Source organism: Chaetura pelagica, unplaced genomic scaffold, assembly GCF_000747805.2.
Source record: "Chaetura pelagica isolate M959 unplaced genomic scaffold, ChaPel_1.0 scaffold119, whole genome shotgun sequence".
Taxonomy (NCBI): domain Eukaryota; kingdom Metazoa; phylum Chordata; class Aves; order Apodiformes; family Apodidae; genus Chaetura; species Chaetura pelagica.
In genome coordinates, this window is record NW_009954406.1 from 211,328 (window position 1) to 233,525 (window position 22,198).

General features: G+C 35.0%; 1 protein-coding gene across 1 annotated transcript in view; it reads left to right on the forward strand.

Annotated features, from left to right (window-relative positions):
* The window catches only part of ANO3 (anoctamin 3), a 71,476-nt gene that overhangs the window by 9,235 nt on the left and 40,043 nt on the right, over positions 1 to 22,198 (forward strand). Inside the window, exons 3-8 of the mRNA XM_010004239.1 lie at positions 1,978 to 2,114; positions 9,115 to 9,267; positions 11,619 to 11,719; positions 14,987 to 15,031; positions 20,264 to 20,395; positions 21,715 to 21,821. Coding sequence (XP_010002541.1) covers positions 1,978 to 2,114; positions 9,115 to 9,267; positions 11,619 to 11,719; positions 14,987 to 15,031; positions 20,264 to 20,395; positions 21,715 to 21,821 — 675 coding nt within the window. The remainder of the gene's footprint in view (positions 1 to 1,977; positions 2,115 to 9,114; positions 9,268 to 11,618; positions 11,720 to 14,986; positions 15,032 to 20,263; positions 20,396 to 21,714; positions 21,822 to 22,198) is intronic.

Genomic DNA, 22,198 nt, shown 5'->3' on the forward strand with positions numbered 1-22,198 from the left:
GGGAAAGAGCTTGGGGCAGCCAAGCTTTTCTCATGATTTTTTGTGGAGCTGCAGCCAAATAAAGGCTCTTTGTTTGAATTTAAAGATGGATACTTGTAATGCAAGTCAAATAGAAACACTGTTAGACCATATCATTACTTTAGGGGTATGTTACATTGCAAACATCCCTGAGCAAAACAACTACAGCCACAACTTTCAGGGATGCTATCTTGGTTTGGCTTGTGGCAATCCAAAATGACAGTTAAAATGCAAACAGAAATAATAGAGGCATTGGAGGAAAGGATGGTAGAAAACAGTGTTCCATTATAGACAAACATTATATAAAAAGCTTATGACATCTGGGTGTGAGTCAAATCTACAAAGTTACTTATCTATCATTTTTCCAACCTGTTATACCTGCTGCTTGAAACCCTCTTCACAGTCTATTGCTACGTTCACGGCATTACACAGAGTTACCTGTATTAGGCTAAAACATTGCTTAAAATAAATAAAAAACAATAATCTCTGGGCTGTTTCACACATTAAGAAATCCCTTCACTTTTTTACTGAGGTTAATATTGGTGTCAGAGATTACCAAGTGCTCATTTTGTGTAATCATTATGTAAGCAGCTAAATTGCAGAAAGACCAGCTCTTGGTAAATGTTCCAGTTTAATATTCCATCTCAGAGATTTCTATGCCATGTGAGATAATTGTGATGAGGTTTTTTGTCCTTTTTGGTTTGTTTTGGGGTTTTTTTGATGTACTACTTACTGTAGAGTATTTAACTGAGGAACATAATGAAAAATACTTTTGTTGTGGCAGATGAGCTTTTATGAATATAAAATTCAGGGAATTCAAAATTGAGGTTCCCACAGCAACCATGACTTGTTTCTTAGCTTCTATTTCGGGTTTAGAATTACTGGGCTAAATGCTGTTCCCCAGTTTTCCTGACTTTTCCCATGTTGATATGAAAGTTGAGATGAGAACTTGGCTCAGGATTTGTGGGTAAAAGAATATGTTTCTGTTTCCAATTTCTCCAAGATATAATTGTGGGGGAATAATTATTCCATTTTTTTTTTAATCTTTAAAATATATTTTTTTCAAGACTCACCATTTTCCAGCATTCATGAATAGTTACATGGACCAACATTGTACAGGCATTACCCTTAATGTTCCTCCTGCTGGGTATATATGTGAAGTAATGTCATTATTTTTTGATGGAGAGTGGGCAGAAAAAAATTAATGTCTGGAAAAAAGGCTTCCTGCTGGTAGAGGATGTAGAGAGACTCAAAGACTTCAGTCCTTCTAACTTTCCTACAGTGATAATGCATGAGGAAATTTAATCTGTGAGAGCTGATCTCAGTAAGCTTTCAGGGAAGTCTTCAGTCACCTTGACTAAGCTTTATAAAAACTTTTGTTGAGCAATTAAATCCATTGAAAAAGGAAAATACTTTCTTCATGGTGTCAGATCTCTTCTACCACTGTTAGGTGTACATCTTAAAATGTGTTCTGAAGTGATCACTGAAATACCTCAATAGGCAATTTTTCAAATACTGTTTCTAGTGGTGTGTGAAGGGGAGTCAGGCATTTTGATTGCATATTTAAATTTAAAACTTGAGATGTTACTCTGGTCTCCAGGATGCATCTGCCCATTTGATAACACATTTTAAGTCTTGACAATTGTGAGTCAAAAGCATTTGAATATTTGAGTTATTTCACTTATGGGGTGTTTTTAAACCACTGTGAATAATGTGGGGTTTTTTGATTTTAATCTTAATAGCAAAAAGTTTCTACTAAAAATAGAAGTCACTTCTAGTTTAAGACAAACAGGATAACATTTCAAGTAAAAAAATCTTTTCCAGGAAAGGATAGAATATAAATTGTTGAAAAATTGATACTTTAAAGTAATACTCATCTGTGGCTGTAACACTGCTGTTAATTTCTCTCAACTATAACCTAAAATAAGCCCACTGTTTTATTCTGTTTTTTTCTTTCAGAGGTAGGAAAGGACAAAGACACATACACAGATGATTCAGAACATGGACGTTATGATACTCGTACAGATCAGTCATTGCTTATTCAAAACAAGCTTGCAAGACAGAAAACAGAGTCTCGGACTAAATCATCTTTAAAGGTAATGGACACAAAACTTGATTGAATTTTATCAATTGTCAAAATGTGCTTAAATATTTTTAAAATATAGTTTGTAAGGAGTTAGATATATTGCAGCTAAAATAAGTAAGCATCTCATGGTAAGAAATTTAGGTGGCTCTCATACTGTAGTTTGACCTACAGAATCAGTGAATGGGATTCACTGCATCAAAAGGGACCAAAATTATATAGAGTCAAGGATTCTAACGATTTGTATCAACTCATCTAAGAGGCAGTTGCCTTCTTTCAAAAAATTTATATTGCTCAGAGTTTAGGATGTAGGATTCCTAGTATTCATGTCAGCTGGGAGGCCTCAAGACATTAGTTTAGATTAGACATTAGAGAGTTTAGAAGAACAACATTTAATTATTTATTTAGAAAATGTAGTGGTTGAGAGTGATCTAAAGTGCAGGATTCTCCTAAGCAAAATCCAAATGATAGTTAGGCATATTGAATGAAAGGTAAAATTCACTTAATGTATAGGAGAGTGCAGAATTATTTTTCAGGAACCTCAACTAAAGCAATGGGAAAACCATCTCCACAGCAGTTCACCCACTACAATACCACAGAGTTATGACTAATTTTCAGTTCAAATCACATGCCTCACAAGAGTTGTGTAACTGCTGTAAGGCTTGTTCTCTCAGTCACACAAACTGTCATTCCAGGATTCTGGAGGGTTGAGCTTTTATTTCAAGGGATGCTTTTAGAAAAGAAAACCTTAATAATTATAGTTATCTATTAACTTTTGGATAGGTTTACAGGTAATCATATGTACAGATTGGAAAGCTGTGACCTGAAAATGGAACTTTGGTCTTAACAGAGAAGGTTTATGTTTTAATCTTAACCATTGTAATAAGAACTTTCTGTGATCAAAGATTTTTGGCTGTTTCTGCAGGGCTATCTGAATTAAGGCAGAAATAATTATGGATGTTCTTATTTGATTTTGTTAATTAGGTAGACAGAGACTTTTATGTCAAATACAGCCTAAAAGAAAAAAAAATTATGCAGAATCTTCAGAATTTAGGCTGCCTTATAAAGTTCTAAATATATTTAAGAACAGATAAGGCTGCTACCAAAAAATGTAGTAAAAGATAATGTCTAACTAGTAACAGGCATTCAATTGTGCTGAAGAAAAAGAATTTTTAATATTTTGATGTAAAATATAAAATGACCACTAGCTGTATTTTCTCCAAGCCCTGCATTTGAAATGATATAAAGTCTATAGGCAGCCAGTGAGGTAACTTTCTATCCAAATTTGAAGAGCAACTTTGTATTTATATTAAGTTTAAACAAAAATGCATTTTATTTTTATATCTCAATCTTCCTATGTCCTGCTCTACTGAAGAAAGTGCTTCAAAGTTTAAAAACAGTCTTCTGAAGCCACATCTGGCTTTTAGCCTTGACAACTCTTTTTATTACAGAAATTATTTTGGAAACTTCCTTCTGCTTTTATACTGGTTTTGCAAATGAGGCAACCAAGCAGGATTCTCCTCCTGTGTACTGTTTGCCTGCCTCCATGGGAAAAAGGCAGAGGGGATTTAGATTAGTCTTGTTAGAAAAGAAGGTTACTATTTTGCTTTTGAATTATCGTACAAGTCTTCACGGCAATTGGTGGAAGATGTTTAAGGGAAACTTCTTTCCCAAACTGATATAAAACTAGCAAAAGGAGCCTTCTAGTTCTTCTTGATACTGTTGCAAGCACGGAAGACAGCTCTGCAGCTTTACAGATGGTAAGTGCTCTCATGTATTTGGAAAATAAACAGATCTATCATGATTAAAAAAAGGCTTCTCAGTCTGACCAGAGCACGACAATGAGAAACACTGCATTGGCAAAGCGCACAGGGATAAAAGCTGATTCTTATTCTCTGCTTCTTGATGATTCTAATTCAAGCTTGTTTTGGAAATGTTCTTTTACTCTGGAGAGACTCAGGAGGGAAAATTGTTTAAAAAGTTATTTGCAATTAATGCTTGGTACTCTTGTCTGTCTCAGTGATGAGCTGCTTGGATACTTCAGCAATAACCAACCTGTCTTGCTGACATGATTGCAGCCGAAACAAGCTTTTTTCAGGAATTTAGTGTTTCACATCACTTGCATGATGCTTTACTTGCCATAAATCTGGTCTGTACTGCTGCAGTTTTAAAGGTCTAGAAACATCAGAGAATTTTGATACAGCATCTGGATGCCTACATTCATCTTGATAATCACCTGCTTTTCTCATTTCCTTGATTATGATTTATAACTCATAATCTTCTTTCGTGTGAGTGGATATCATTTCAGAATCCACAGCTTTCATAATGGAAAACTGTGAGTCATTCAGACCCATGAAAAAGCTGTCTTCATTATCCATCTCTGCCATCCTCTCATTGCCAACTGCTTTTGAGATCGTCTAGAAAGTATGACTTCATGCAGGTGATTCTGCTGAGGGATCTCCTGCAGAGGAATGATGCCAACAAGGGCTGCTGAGCAAAGTATGGAATGAGTACAGTCTGCTATTGCAAGGGAAATGTAGGAAATGAGAAGGTGCCCAGCTGAGAAGTTGAAATTTGAAATGTTCTAGTTATACTAAGAAAGGAAAGCAGGATAAACAGACTTCATCATTTGAATGGCAGGCAACATTTGTCCAGATAACCAGCAAATTCAGTAGCAGTGAATTCTTTTCTCTGCCAAATACTACCACATATATAGTAGACACTTAGAAATATTTGAGAGATTATGCTTCAGTTTCACTCCATTACTGTTACTGCCTTTGATCCAATTAAATTTTTATCAGATGATTTTTTTATCTAGGTAGCATATTTTGCTATCTGGCAAGGCAGAGAGAGGATTCTTAGAACAAAGTTCACATATTATCACTGTGGCTTCAGGAACTATAAAGAAATTCTGCTTACACAGTAACTTGGTTTACTGCCTTTTCCTGGTATCCACTGATATCCACTAAAATACTGCATGTCCAGACCAGCTTTGTGTGGGATCCAGTCTGAAACAAGTTCTCCTTTAGTCTCCAGGAATGTTACATAACTTCTAAGGAATTTTAAGTAATACCTTAAATAAGCAATTGACCAAAACATATGGAGAATTGTATCTAATCAGCTGGATGTACTGCTGAAAATGGATTGTAAGTTGAGTAAAACAGTGCATTCAGTGTAGATTATTACAATGACTGTTAAAGGATAAATCTGTGAAAAACTGTAAAACACTTCTTGGGTATTTTATTGGATTCTTTGAGATTCTGAACATATTTATTCCTCTGTCTCCTGGAAAAAAATATTTTACTTACAAAATTTAATGTAGGTCATTTTGAAAAATGGACCAAATTAAATGTAGTATCTGCAGAATAAAAATGTTCTTCAGTCTTAATATTGTATTTTTCACTCATTTGCAGGAAGTCTTTTCATGTTTCATTTTTTCCTGTTTAAGTCCATAACTTTCAGAGTTTCAGATTTGTGCTGTATGTTTTAACCCTATCAACTTAGCACTAGTTTCACATACATTATTTTACTCTTATCCTTGCTCCTGTGTTCAGTGGAAGTCAGGCATGTGTGCTGAAAGAGAAGGTTTGGCAATGAAAATGTTTTGGTGTATAAATAAGGACGAGATGTTGTCAGCTGACAACAGTGTACTGGAAAGGAGAACAGCAAAGGGATCTGGGTAGATAAGAAGAAGTCCACAAATGCACACTAACAACATAAAAGAAAATAAAGCCTAAAAGGAATCATAACAGATATAATCATTATCCCAGAAGAGAATGACATTGTAAAGTGCAGCAAAAGTTAACTTCATGTTTATGCTTCTAGTACATGGCTCTCATCTGCTATGAGGTTTTGTTTAATAATAATAATAAAAGAAAGAAAGCTCAGGAAATATTTCAGGAACTGTAAGTAATTTTATCATAAAGATGGAAGTTTTAAAAAATAAACATATAAAGAACAAATTTCAGTGGTCATGTCAATGTGCTTCTTATTATGGCCTCCCTGTTAGACTTCAAGAGCAAATAGAAGTGGTTAAGTATGAAAAAATGTGAAGCCTCCTCCTGTCTAAAAACATCTTCCATTGCTGCTTCCTTATATAGTAACATAGAACAGAGTTCCTTGCAAGATTTTGCATAAGATCATCTAAACCTACTCCTTTTCTAAGCAAAATGTATTTTTCACATTATATATAAATGTACTTTTCATGCTTCCTCTAAGTCTGAATAGAAAGAAAATGGGAAAAAAAAGTTCTCTGTGAAGAAGCTAAAATAATTAGTAATTCTTTGTTCATTGGTTTACTCCTGAAAAGTAAAACTGCAGTTTTATTAAGCAGTTCAGGTATTTCTGGAGGTCTTCCTTCAGTTGTTCAGAAAACAAGTAGTTTCTGTACAGCGCAGTATATACAAAAATACATTAGGATGGGTGATTGCAGCAGCCTGGCCTGTCAACCAGGCTGTGTTGTCTCTGATGCCCAAGGTAGTTTGGTTAACTTTGCATATGCAAATATGTCCTCAAGTTTCCTTTCCTATATTATTCTGTTGATGGATCTTTGCAAAAGAAAAGTAACCCAAAACAACATAGACCTAAAATCAATCTCTGTTTTTGGAATTAAGGAATCAAAATTGGCAAAAATTGAATCTGTGAAGCAGAACAGTAGACTGAAATCAGTGGAGTTGAAATAGTTATAACTTCTGTGAATGGTGCTACTTTAATTAATTGGGGAGAGAAAGATCATGCAAAACAGCTGTTCCCACTTGGGAAAGAGGGCATTGCTTATTAATTAGAATTTGAAAAATGTTTTCTTGAAAAAGCCCTCCATGTTGGCTAAATCCAAGGAAATGCTTCTTGTATCATATTAACTAGAAATGTAAACTGTATTTATTTTATAACTTTGCTAAATAATTGCATTATACTTTTATTTCACTTTTTCTCCTGGCATGAAAACTTGTTTTGCTAGGTTGAATTGATCACCTTGTTTTGTCTTCTGGAAACTATAAACCTGAGTTTCATAATAAAGTCAGAATGTTGAGTTTTACATTTTCAGGCTCCGAAGCAGTATGTCATGTAATTTGTTATCAACCAAAAATGATGATAAATAATAAATAAAACCAAGGATCTGCAACATATCTGTAGTGGCAAAGCCTCTGGTAATAACTGTTGCAAACCTGTGTATTACAATTCTGCAAGTTTACTGTTGAGTGAGGAAGCACTTCACAGCTTTAGCCTACACAAATAGATAAGATTTAAAGTTCTTGTATTTAAAGCCTTGGAAGAACGTGGTTAGTTTAAAACTTGAGGTTGCATGTTGAACTATATAACAATACTCTAAAAGGAATTTATCAAATCAAACTTGAAGTTTTCGTATGTGTGTAGATGTAGGAAAGCAAATCCTGTAGGTGCTGTTTCAGAAAATCTGGAAAAGTAAGAGGCTAGAGAGGATGAAGAGGGTTAGAGAGAAAAACAAGCATTCATCAAACCTTTTATACATGTTTTCCAGGAGCAACAAGAAACCTCAGAGCGAGTACAGGAGAGTAAGAGCTTTGCACAAAGTATTTTGCTGATTCTTTTCTCTTCCACTCTGTTGAGAAAAAGGTGAAAGAATGAATCAGAGATCTATTGGTCCGAAACAGCAGATAAATAATAAATGTGCTTTAGTCTGAATGCCCACTGTACTCAAAGATTGATTCTCTGTGCTAGGTGTGATCAGTACACCTTGACTCATACATTTAACGGAAATAACTGCTCCCTGGTTCTGCTTAGGCATTATGGAGCTCCTTCAGCTCAACTGAAGAAGCACTTAGAGCAACAGATAAATTCTTTTACTGGCAGAGGTATTCCTGCTAGTAGAGTTGAACAGTGTTGCTTGAGAATTACAATAAAGTAAAGCTAGCAAAGTGCAAGTAGCATTGCAGTGAATCAGACCTGAAGTCAATAGATTATAGGCTGGATTCACTGCTTGGTTGTGGTAAGTGGCTTCAGTATTGCACATCTCAGCCTGTGGCAGGACTCACCTAAAGTGGTCTGAAATGAACATCTGGAAAATGTTTTTCTGCTATCATCAAAGCTCCTTATTTATGGAATGTTGCCCCCCTATAATTCTGTTTAGTGCAGATGAAGCTGAGGGCATATTTGCATACAGTTGTTAATCTGAGAAAGAAAACCGAGATTGAAGGAAAGCAAAAAATTGGCCAGACTTCTGGTCTCTTATATAATATGGGTGTAACGAGTCTTCAAATGATCATACTTGTTCTGAACAGTTTGTGTCCAAATGAGTGCTTCATTCTCCAGAATAAGATGATAGTTTCTCAGTTTACCTTTTCAGATTTCAAACTCCAGAGTTTGACACTAGTTGATACAGTCACTATTCTGAATCATGCAAAACACAGAATGCAAAAATAGCTTTCAGCAGCAGCATGTAAAGCAGAGGTTTGCATATCAAGGTCAGAGAATTCCTGGTGTTTACAAGCATGGTGGGAAGGAACTAGACAAGATTTAAACATTGCTAACATGACAATGAAGAAGCACTTAAACAGGAATACCCAGGAAAACCCATTCCAATCAGTGTAACATCTTTTTAATTTTTTTTTATTTATTTCTCTTTTGGAGAAAACACAGGTATGTTTGTTTTGTAGGGGTTTTAAATAAAATTTACCCAGATACAAAGCTGGTAAATTGATTTAATTTACTTTTCTTTAAATGTTATCAATTCCTACTTGAAAGTAAGGATTAGTAGAAGTTTATATCTATATATACCATGCAAGAATATTAATGTTTTTCCGCAGGTGAAAGAAATAGCTAGAACATGGGCTTTGTGGAGCTATTTTATTTTGCTTTGTTTTAATGAATTTGAAATCCTGACCAACTGATGCCTATGAACTGCTTGTTCTTGTGACTTATTCAGTCTTTTGGACATTTCCATGCTTTAGCAAATGCTGTGTTACATGGAATTGCTGACGGGGCTTTTTATCTTTATGATTGTAACATTTAGTGTATTTTTATTTGATATTTTCCAGGCTGATCCCATGGCATCATCAGGGCTCTTCTTCAAAGATGGCAAAAAACGTATTGATTACATCTTGGTCTACAAAAAATCAAGTCCACAGGTAGAAAAAAGAAGCACATTTGAGAAGAATTTGAGAGCAGAAGGGTTGATGTTAGAACGAGAGGTGAGTCTTGTAGCTCATGTGGTATAAGAAAACCTTTATAGTACTGTCATACTTAATTAGATATATAAATGATTCCTGATAATCTTACAAGCCTTTCCAATAAGGCATTTTAAAATGCTATTAATAATTAATAATTACAGTTGTTTGATAGCGTTTATGCATATATACCCATGCATGTACCACCCACATTATAGTAACTTCTAGGTTGGAGCACATGTAATGCAGTATAGAGGGAAACCTTGCATCTCCATATGCTTACAAAAGAAGAAGCTTCAGAAGAAGCTTCATGTTGTTGCTTTAATATATAACATCAATAGAATTCATGAGACTGAATATCTCTGTATCTCTGTTTTTAAAGGGGTAAAGATTTTCAACAACAAATTGATCCATCTCTAGTTGCCATGGCTTAATCTGCATTGGGTTCTTTGAGCCAGACTAGTTTACAATTTAAGTGCTACTGTACAGGCTTCTGAATTTTCTGTAATCCAATTAAAAAAAAATAAAAAATAAAAAAGAGGCCTGTAATTCTAATGTTATTTAAAAATTTAATTCTTATAAAATGCAAAGTTTTACTTACACATTCCTTCTCCCTTTTTTAAAATACTGAAACCTTTAAAAACTTTGAGTCTTAGAGTATAAGAAGGGGTTTCTTTTTTTGTTTTGGGTTTTTTTTCTTTTGGGTGCATATTTGTAATTTTGTGTCTTGACTCTGATCTGTTATAGTTTGTTTTCCCAACATTCCAAGCTAATATCTCTTCAAGACTCCTAGTACGGTTGCTGGTACAACAGCGATTAATTAATATTTATTTCTATGTGTTCACAATCAATCTTCTAAATAAATATTAAAATTTGCATTGCTAAAAAAGAAATTATTGGGAAATGTGATTTTTTAATTTTTTTTTTCCTTCTGTGCTGTTTGATAGTGGAGTGTGGTGGATTTTCAGGAATTTTCAGTCTTCTTATCTGAAATGATAGGCAAAAGTCTTTTTTTTTCCTCCTAGAACCATTCCACAATCATGTTAAATTATTGCTGTTGTGATTGGGATGTTAGTAATGACACTACTAATATAAAAAGGAGGGGCAAAAAAAAAAGCCAGAAATGTTACTGTTTCATTATTTACTTCTAAAACTGGCATATATTTAGTCTATCCTGAAGTAAACTCTTATACTTTGTGTATCTTTCATCCTGATTTATACTTTTGAAGTCTGCAGTATTAGCATCTGTGCTCTGTATTAAAGCAAAGAACTTGTAACTGTTTTGAAGTCCTTGGAAGTTCTAGCTGACCATGGAGCATGTTGAACATTCAAAAATAAATTTGTTTTAGGTTTTTGTTTGGACCATAGTAGAAAAAACAATAAATTGGATTTTGGGGTATTTCTTGAAACCAGAATAAGCTCAGCTGGAGTAAAATCCGAAGTCTTGACACTTGAGAGAAAATTTTCTAAGATCTGTTCATTGTCTTCTGGTTGTATGTTTTCATCCTCACCTAGTAAGTGAAAGAAAATCCTGGGAGTAGTGTTATTTCAGCTGTGATCTGACTTTATGGAATTGGTAGGTAGAATTGTGAACATCTTAAATTTTATTAAGCCTTTAACTAAATTTTCTTTTACCTTTACTTACCAAACCAGTTGAGGTTTGGGGAGTCTTTAATCAGGCTCAACTGTATCACAATATTTACTTATAAAAACTCAGGCAAATACATCTGGGAGAAGGGTGTGGAACTGAAATGTTCATAAGAAAAGATAATTATAGGAACCTGCCATCCTGAAGCCTCTATTTTATGCACAAATCAGTAATCAGTGAGTAAATCAGTAAGAAAAACGTGTCATTTTATAAAAAGTTCAATTAATACAGAGATCACATCTGTAACTTCATAGCAGAATGACTTAACCATTCCTTGGAGTTACCACTTGGCAGAATGGGACCTGGAGCTTTCTCTCAGCTCTTCTCCAGAAGCTGAGCACTAGGCTTCTCAAATGGGCCACACAAAGAAGGGTCTTCAAACTGCTCATCTAAGGTGGTTTTCAGGGGAATTAAAGTTCATTAATTTATTCCATGTGAAAAAATATTGCATGTAGCATTTCTCTATTTCTGCAGTGTTTATGAGCAAAGATCTATCCCACAGGTTCCTTTTGACAGTTGCTAGTTTAGTCATATTACAGGGTTTGGAAGAAAAAAAATAGTTACTAACTTTCCTCTGTCTAACTCAGAGCACTTAGAATGTTTTCGGTCTTGCATGGCCACTTCTGGCCTAAAACCAGAATTTGATCCTGAAGGATGCTTTTAGAAGGGTGAATGCCACAGAGGTTTGAATCATTAATATGTTTTTATTTTTTACTGCTCTTTACAGCCAGCTGTTACAAACAGTGATATCATGTTTGTTAAAATTCACTGTCCATGGGAGACATTGTGCAAATACGCAGAAAGAATGAACATCAGGATGCCTTTCAGGTATAGTGGAAGCTATTTTAAGAAAATTGGAATTTAATGCTTAATACTAGTACTTTGTTACTTACCTCAAGGCTAAATGCAGTCACTGCTGCATTATGCCCAGGCATGCTTATATTTAATTTAATGAGATGATGTGGAAAGGGAAGAGGAGAAACAAATAATAGACTTTTTTTTTTTCCACGCTTACCTGTGGTAGTTGTTTACAGGGTTACCTTCCAAGTCAAACTGAGCTTGTGTCTTTAGAAAATGTTGTTAATAGTTTACACATTGTTTAGCTTGTCCTTGGCAGAGGTTCAGATATTCCCCATCTCAACCCAAGTATTCTCCATGATTTTAGGTTATTTCTGAAGTTTTACCCAAAGCCAAGTGAAGTGACAGAAACAGCTGGGGGCTTTGGCTTCTTTGTCTCCCATATAACACATACTGACATACTTCAATGAGATAACCTTTATTTCTTGGTCCTCTAGCTCTCATTTTGCAGGATAATGAACTGAACTGAGTTCCTTCTGCTAAATTATTCCTATCGTACATTTTTGCAATAAATATTTGATATTTATTTGTCAGACAGTTGATATCTTCTGCAATAATATAGTTTTTAAAGGGGAAAATGTATATTTTAATAACGTTCTTCCAGAGAGAGAAGACAGTGTAGTGTGCTCTAAATCTCATCAGGGGTTAAAGTGGTATCCAGATGCCAAAGCTGTGTGGCTCCCAGGGGAAGTACCCTTACAGCACTCCTTTCTCACTTGCATTGCCAAGTGCTCTTTCATGTCCCTGCTGATTTCTGCTGTCACAATGTGGCTCTCTTTGGTCCTAAGCCAGAAACATTGTGAAGCATCCTTTGCTCAAATTCTTTCTTCAAATATCCAGTGCTATACTGAGTTTCCACATCATCCTATTAAGCCTTGAAAGTGCTTTCCATAAGAAAAAATAGCTCTATAAGTCATCTTCCATATGTTTGAGAATATTATTTTAGTCCCATTTGAGCTTCTCTAGATTAAGACTTGTCACCATTTTGAATATAGATGTGTTTTCATAGTGTGCACATAAACAATCTAAATTCCAATTAAAAATAGTTCTTTCTTGCTTTTGATGCTTGATACACAAAATGAAGTTAGGATTTAGCAACGTTCTGAGTTTTTCATCATTTTAGTAGTTTCACAGTTCAGTAGTACTCTTCAGGGGAAAAAAAAGTGTTGACTTTTGTAATACTACGTTTTTTGGAAGGCATTCAAAGTCCTGTTTGTTTATTATATTATTAACTGGCATGTAAATACATTCTCTTTTTTTACTTTTTTTTTTTTTTTTTCCAAAGTGTCTGATCCATGTTTCTGTGTTTCTGGACTGTTGCTTTAGCTTTGTTTTATCCCACTCAGTTCAGTGCACCAAAAGTACACAAAATGCTAAATTTTGCTGTTTAACCTTGTTGGCAATGTTGCTGTAAAATGAAACATACTGATTTGGTAAGATAAAAAACTAAATCTGTAGACTGATTAATTAGGTTAAGAAGTGTTTCTTTCTGTTGCTGAAAAGTGAAACTGCCTTCTTTTTTTTTCTTTTTTTTTTTTTTTTATGATGCAAGGGACCACCCAGCATCCAAGAACTCTTTTATTATGGTATTTTACCTAAATGTGTTGGCAGATAAATAGTTTACATCATATATGTAATATAGATGGAATCTGTGATTTAATTGGAAAAGGAAATTTTTCTAGCATTTCAAAAGACTCTGTGATAGTCACTGTTGTCTTCATATGGTTTCAGACAGCATTTATGTTAGCACCAAGGTTAGATAATGACTGAATTATACTTTTTTAAACAATTTATATACATATTTTTGTTAAGTATGGGGCCTGTCAGTAGAAATGAAGCTCTGTTACCTATTTCTGAAACTCAGACAGAAGGTTCATTTTATCTGTGTATAGAAGTATCTCTTGTGATGCAGAATGATTATGGTGTATAATGAATAAATTAGTTGTATGTGTAGCTCACCTGGACTCCATCTGTGCCGAAGAGGTAGGGGAAATTAAAGGGAATGAAGGAAGTGTTTTGTTAAAAAATGTTATGTCTGAAAATCCTTTATTAATTCTTCATTGCTTCGTTTACAGTTTGCCTAGTGGTACCAAGTGTCAGGCTGTAACAGCCTGCAGATTGGTAGATACAGAGCTTTCCAATGGCCATGCATTTTCTGGGCAACATTTCCTTCCCACTCCTTTTAATGTATTCATGTCATTGTCACTTGAATGTAAGTAATGTACTTTAATCAATCAAACAGTGCCCAGATGGGGAGTTGCAGATTTTAACTATGAATGGTTCTGGGCTTAAAAGTGGTGGAGAAGTAACCAGAGTGAAAGTGCCATTTTTGTGCTGGAGGGGGATAATATATCCACTGAAAACAGTGCTAAACTTTTATATGAATTCATTCAAATATGCTTGTTTTAATTTCGTCCCAAAAACCAAACCTTGCAGAAGTAGAAAGGATTTAGGCAAAATTTAAGTAGAAGATGAACTAAGCAAGGTGCAAAGTCCCTGGTGCTGAACTTCTCCAGTTAAGTCCCAGAGTTAAGATACAGATACCCTGAGGATTGAATCTGCAAGATTCCACTACTTTGTGTAGTGGAAATGTGACATGAAATTATAGGAGGAGACCAGAGAAAAGACAAACAAGCAAAAAACCTGAAAAAATTGAAACTACATGTGTAAACTACTACATTGCAGCAAATATGTTTCTATATAGTTTCAAAATAGCTGTTCACAGGCTTCACTGGGAATTTCTGATCTTGTTTCTCTAAGTTACTATGACAGGCAATGGGTTGAGAGAAAAGAACTGTTAACATACAAGTTGTTTGTTGCAGGTAATACTCAGGTTTTTTAGGACCTTGTATTGTTCTTCAGTCAGATGTAAAATGTCAGGGAAAGGTGATAATATAACATTTCAGATAATGAAGATAGTACCTAATGAAGTGATTATGGTATTCATTGCATAGAGACCATAGGCATTTAATAGACTGTTAATTTTTCTAAAATGAGTTTAGTGAAATAAAAGCTAAGAAAGACCACATGAAATAAATACTAGCATGACACCATTGAACCCTGTCTGATGAGTCATATGAATGTCATTCTATTTCAGTTGTCTTTTTTAAGTGTTTTTCACCTTTCTGCCTATGAAATTGCATGTTTTAAAATGTGCAGTGTTCTTTTATAATGTATATGTCCTTTTCAACTGTCTCCTACTTGATTATTCTCAGCTGATTTTTGCTGTTCTTTCAGGAAAAAATGTTATTACACTGACTGGAGGAGCAAAACCATGGGCAGGTTGGTGGGTGATGTGTAGCTTCTAATTTTGTCAGATAGTCACCCTGCTAAAGAAAATCCATTTGCAGTTGTAAATTTATCCAGGAAACTTGGAAAGTTAGATTATTTTTCTGAAAACTCAAAATATGTTAGCCCAAAGTGTTAAAATATTCATCCGCAAAGAGACGCAGTACTTTACAGCTTTGCCAGGTCTCCTTTTAGAAATGCAAAAGTGTTTATGCCAGGGGTAAAAAAAGGCCTTATCCTGACAGTAGAGCTTTAGTATTGAAACCTTACATTAATGTCTGAATAAAGGCATATTTCTTTAGAATGGAAGATACGTTGGAGTGCATGTCTCAGATTCTGGTTGTCAGCTATTTCCTTAGACATGCAAATGTCTCTCGTATGTGTCCTGGTGATCAGGACTAAATCAGAGCCACACACCACAGGCTTCTTTTGAATGTTTGTTTTATAGCTGACAGAATAAATTATATGCTGCTGTAAAAGCTATTTGTGACTGCCTGGGAGGCAGACACGTGCAAACCTCACCTGTGGCTGCTGCTGTTGTTACCATTTCTGTCAGCCAGGAGAAGGGTCCAAGAGGACACAGCAGGGGGCGAAAGGATCCTGGGGGAGCTGGGGAGTAAGAGCAGGGGCCACTGTGAACTGGAATCACTCCCCATTGCTCTAGTCAGATAATGATGTCTTGTAAATCTCAATTACCTACGGAAAAGATATGAACATTTTGACATGAGGGAAATCTCCAGAACCAGTTTCCTATCACAGGTTTTTATTTGAGATGCATCCTGAGATGAGATGACATTTGATTTAGGTTCTTCTGTTTATACTTTAGATGATGAAGAGCTCTCATTATTTCTCAGGAACAGTTTAAGTAGTCTCATGATATCAATTTGCTTGCAAGATGATCAGCTAACAAAAATAGACAAAGCAATCTTGAATGATAAAGCAAAGAAACTTGGAACAGATAAGCAGATAAGCTGTGTTGAGATAAACCAACCTATAACATAAATTTACAACTGCATTTTTCCTCTTCCCAGTCATTCACATGCTTGCTCCATTTTAGTGTGCCTTATGAAAAATTTAAGTGATGTGCTTTGTAATGCAAAGGCAAAATCAACAAGCTTTACTGCAAAATTGTCTCATTTCATCTGTAATCCATCTGGTGAGTACTAGCCATTAAATACATTGATTTTCTTTATTTAGAAGGACAGATGTCTGAAAAACGCAATTGAAGTTGCACAGTACCTGTGAACCAAGTAATAAACAAGTTTGGTGCCAGATTAACTTTTCATTTCAGACAAATGTTTTTACTTCTGAGAATTTGGGGATGGATATTTTTCCGAATATTTCCTCTGCCACTTTATATGAACCACTGTACAAAGGAATAATGTGGAAAAGATATCTCTAAAAATTAAAGCTAACTCTTAAATTGCTGTCATACACATCTCACCATTTGAACTTCTGCTACTGTCATTATTTCTTTGCATCTTACAACTTTTCAAAGTTAATTGCTTGTCTGTAACTTACGAAATCTCTCACTAATATTTCTAGGTTATTAAGTAGAATTTACAAGAGCTGTGATGAATAACTATATTAAATTCTTTGTATAGCAAAAGTAAAATGATAACTCTATAGTGTTTCTATAGTTTAAGAATAAAAGGCAACACCAGTATATTAGACTCTGTTGGGACATGTACAATTCTCTGTGTTTATTGACATGGTTATATGGTAGATGCATAGATCTATAAATGTTCTTTAAAAAGTTTGCAAAAGATTAATAGGAACATGAATGAAAGGACAGAAGTGTAATGCTTACTGTTATACTGCCTTATTTGTGATAGCTATGTGGTGTTTCTCCTTTATTTACATAGCTTAAAAAAAAACCAAACCCTTAGCATTGTACTGAATCCTATGAAGCCTGAACTCTATTCATAGGGCTACACTATAGGAATAATTTCTCATACGCCTTAAGAGCAATATTTGAAAAGCCTTCAAGCAATCATTTCAAAGGAAAAGAAGTTGCTAGAAGTGGGACATGGAAGTAAATAATGAACGTGTTAAAACTCTCAGTTCTAAGACTGAATAATCTAATGAATCAGTCTTGTGTCTGCCATATCAGATGCACTGATTCCATGCTGGTTAAGAATGACTTTGATGAAAAGAAAATTCAAAGACAGTTGCCCATAGTATGCAGGTTCACTCTGCCCACTGAAATGTTGAAATGAATTTATACTTCCAAGGATAGAGAACCAAAAATGTCTTTGTTTAGCAGCTGATCTGCAATAAGCCTGCTTTGCAAAAGGACTTTTAAAACCTTCTGGATTTCAATCTGCATCCTGAAGTGAAATTGTGAATATAATTCCATTGAACTAATAAAGTTTTGGGGTTTTTTCACTTATTGGGTCACAACTGTATCCATATATTGAATCTGTCAACCATAAGATATTTCCCACTACAAAAGGTAGTACCATGCTCAGTAATTTGGTTGACAGTACTGGCTAGTGTCTTGTATATTTTTGAGAGGTGCAAACACCTAGCGAAATACTGGGTGGTGATTGCTATAAAAAATAACATACTTGAGTAAAGCACCAACCCCTTGTCATCTCATTCCATAACTCCAATCAGATAATTCCAAATTCACCTCTGCTATGTTTCTTTGCATTGCAGTCTGCTGAGTAAACATAGTATGTGAGGATTTTTGGACTTCAACTAGTTCTGCAAAAAAGAATGACCAAGTAAAATCTCTAACAGTACATTTCGCTATGAAAACTGAGCAAAGCTGAAACTACAGGCCTCTACATAAAGTATTAAATTTGTATATCTAAGAATAAAATATACACGTTTCAGAATATCCCATAGCACAAGGTGCATAAAGTTACCACAGCACCAGCTGGAGCAGTTTCAGTAAGAGTGTGCCTGAAGTGCTGCCCACATCCTTGCAGTGCTGTTCCCCTGGGATAGTTTTTATCTCATTGTGTGACTTCAGGAGAGACTTCACCAGACCAGCTCTCTCTGCTTTTACTCTTCTTGGATAGACTACACTGACTAGGTTAAGTCAAGAATCCATTTAAATTGCTACTTGCTAATACTTAGTCCTATGATTTAAGCAAATATTTGACTGAAATTTGTTGTCACTTTGAATTTCAGTTTCTTTTTTAATTGTAAAACAGTGGAAACCAAGAAAAGAGGTTTCTTTTGCTGGATTATTTTTGTTTATGGGGGTGGGGTGTAGAAATCTCCTATGCCTTGTGAAGGCATTAAGCTTTGGAGTGATCAGCTGTAAGTGATGTAATGAAAAAGCAATCACACCTGAGATAAAAAGCCTTTCTGCGTCAGAAGAGAAATTGCAAATGCAACCTGGAGGAAATTTTTAATTTATTTGAATGCTGTTCTCCATAACTTTGCATGTTAAAAGGAGCACACATGGATTTTAAAAAGAGCTAATTTCTTTAAGATAAAAATTATCTACAAATTTTTTGGACTTCTGGAGGGGGGAAATGATCAGGGCTTTTTACGTAACTAATTCTAAGAGAATTTTATAATGAAAAATCTGAAATCAGATGCATTGTTTTTCTGTTCTTCTTCCTGATGCATCTGCATAATAGCCTCATTAATGTAGAGCCTGGGTTCTGGCTCTAAAAAACATCACCATGTGTAGAATAGAAAAAAGGTGAAGAAAATAAAGTGAAAACTGTACTTATATACACCATGTGCAACTTTGTACTGGAAGAACTGCCACAGGAACTGGTAAAGATAATCAGCTCAGACAGTAAGAGATTATTTGAGTAAAGCGTACTCTTAAGGAATGCACCTGCCTGGGAACAGGTTTCTGTGTTTCAACTTCATTATCATAGTTATGTGCTTTGGCTCAAAATGCTTAATATTAAATAGAGCAGTGTCCCTCAAGTGCAGTAGCAGTTACAGACAGAGTGTGCACCAATACATATACCAGTATATACCAAGAAGAACATTTTGAGAATTTTAAATCTAAGTGTAAAACATTTGGCTTAGATTTCTCTCTGCCATGGTGTCTAATTAGAGGTAGAACTTTTTTTGCTGTAGTAAGAGGTACATTTTCACAAAGGTCATTTTGCTGCCTGAGAGCATCCTACTGTGTCATCAGTTACTGCTCTTAATTATGAAATGGGTATCTGTGCTTTTGCTTAGCACAGGCAATTAAGTATTCACCTTGGATAAAGCTGATATTTAGCTTTACATTTTTTGTGGATATGAGATACATGTGCTTTATATATCATGCATACATATTCATTGAGTAAGTCCCAGATACCTCTGGAAAAAATATTATTTGGAGAATGTTTGTCTAAAAATCTAGACTTTTTCTGGATGTCTGATATGCTTATAGTATCATAACATATCACTTGTTTAGTATGAACACTACTCCTTACATGGTCACATTTCATAGCAGTTGAATACAAAAATAATGTAGGTCAGCAAGGAGTACAAAATTGAAGTGATAAGGAGGTAACTTCTAGCACTTAACTGCATTTCACTAAATTAACCCCTGCATAAACCACGTCCTGAGACACTAGGCAAGCTGCCAGTAGAAGAAAGCCCTTTATATTACCAGTATATAATCTAATTGTGGATACAAAAATTATGTTCCATTTGTGTTTTATAATCTTAACTTTTAGGAAACTGAAAGAAGCCATACTTAGGGTTTTTGTCTACATACTGTATAACCAACTATAAGATGTCCTTCATTTGATGCTTAGGTACTTTGTTTTGCAAGGCAATGTCAGCCCTTGGATTTTGAGGAAAATTTTGCAGGTGAAGGCTTTATTGAAATCAGAAACCCATAAAAATTTGATGCTGAGTTGTCTCATATTTTCTTTCAAATTTATGAATTTTAGTGTCCAAGTTGGCAGACCATGGAGGGAGGAGTTAATTTGCCTTGTCCAGTGAGGCTAGAGAGAGTTAAGTGGAGATATTCTTGAGTAAAGCACAATCCTTCAGAGTTATGCCAGATGAATTACCTGCAAAAGTTATTTTCCCCCGACTCAATACTGCAGTCTCATCTCAAGCCATAGTCCCATTAATTTTTTGATCTCCTGTGTTTGAGTAAAGTGTGCAAGACTGTTAATTTTGCTCTTTAGCTCCTTATTTTGTTTTAGTTACATAGTATTTCTACCACGACGTCGCTAAATCCGCAGTGCTGGAGACAGAAACAGCAAGCTTGTGAGAGCCCGTCAATCTGATTTCTTCTTGTCTCAGTTTGCAGAGAAATATGAGAGAGCTGAAAAGTTGGTTGCCCAGAAATCCAATGAAGCTTGATAAGGAGGCCCTGCCTGATCTGGAAGAAACAGATTGCTACACAGCACCCTTCAGCCGCGCCCGCATCCACCAGTAAGTGCTGGAACTGGAAAGCCAGCGCCAGAGACCACAAGGACTTTTTTTAAATTTTCTCACTTCTTCTAAGCAAGTGCCAGAGAAGCAGCCATTAACAGATGGTCACTGGCAAATACCCAGTATCTTATTTCATATTTTCTGTGAGTTTCTCTTAAAGCCAAAATCTACTCCCTGTCACTTGTTAATTTGATGGTCATGCAGAAGTATAGGCAGAAATTTGAGTGAAAAATGAACACTGCCTTTTTGGTTTAGAAGTTTTTCTTTCCATTATGTTCCAAAATGGAAGTACTTGCTCAACTTTGCTTTGCTTATTTACCTAATTTACTTAGGCAAAACCTGGCACAGCTGTTAAAATTGGGAACACCTGGAGGCAAGATAAAAGCAGTGATGATTTTTTTCGTCCTTATCAGATCTGCATTTAAAAAATGCTTTTGTTTCTGAAAGCATAAATATATATGCCAAATAAAAACTGTTCAGATCAGCATGTTGGTGGTGATGTAGTTAAACTGCCATAAAAATGGACTCTTTAATAATTTTTGAAGTATTTTGTGATAATTCTTTTAGGAGTTCAAAGTTTATTTAAAATAAAGTAGAGGTATAAATTAGGCCAAATAGGAGCTTTTTCTTCTCAGTACAGAAGCCATATGCTAATAGACTGACTTTACCCTGGAAAACAGAGTAATTGCATTATAATACCTTTTTTTTCCAATAATGAACTATATTGCATTAGAACAGTCACCTGGTTTTGGTGACATTATCAACTGTAATAGTGTCATTTTTTGGCACAGCTGAGCAAACAAAAGCTCCTGAATGTCAGATTTCTGGCCTCCGGAATCCACAGCCATCTGGGAAAGGATGCTTTATTAGTCTCCCTCCTAGAATTTTCTAAGGGAAAGTGGTTGTGGAGCTGCTATTCAAGTGTCCAGTGCAGGGAGATAATTACTTTTTTCTAAATAGTAGTTCTGGTAGTTCTATGACACAGACATCTGCCAGCTCATAAGTAACTTGAATTTGAGAGCACCTTTTCTGAACAGGTTTCTAAAATTAATCATATTCAAAACAGAAATTACCTAAACAGTAGAATATTTTAAAATTTAGTTTTAGTTGCGCTTTTTTTTTCCCAACAGTAACCTGAGATGATGATAAATTTATCAGAACTGAAAAGATGCTCTAGGGATGTAAAATCTTATATCATGTGCAGTAATCAAGGAGGGTAAAAATCCTGTAAATCACTGTAACAAGAAAAAACTTGAGAAGTTATATTTCAACATCCATGCATTGCTTTGAATATTAAAATACATTCATTACTTTAATAGTTTTACGATAAACAACAAAGACAGCTTCTTCAGCAATTCCACAAGAAGCAGAATTGTGCATCACATGCTACAGAGAACTAAGTATGAAGATGGAAAATCCAAAATGGGTGAGAATGCTGTTTTTTCCTAACCTGAAGCTTTAAAAACATTGTATCTTTACTTGCCTGAAAATGTATCATTTGAGTAAAATCAGTTAATTTTGCCATTCCATAATATCTTTTTATTCAATTAGTAAGAGAGTTGAAGGAATGAAGGAATAGCAGATCAACTATTTTCTGAAATAACTCCATGAAAATTGGCAATATTTTCCACCTAATTGCTCATTCCTTAGAATAACTTTGAGAGATCACGATAACTTGATGTAATCAAGAGCCGCAGTTAAGTTAACATGTACCTCAGAAAAGTGTCGAGTGTTTTCAAGGACTGGTGCTAGAAGGTCTGCTGCTGACCAGGAGTTCCAGTCCAGCAGAGTCAATGTGAACTG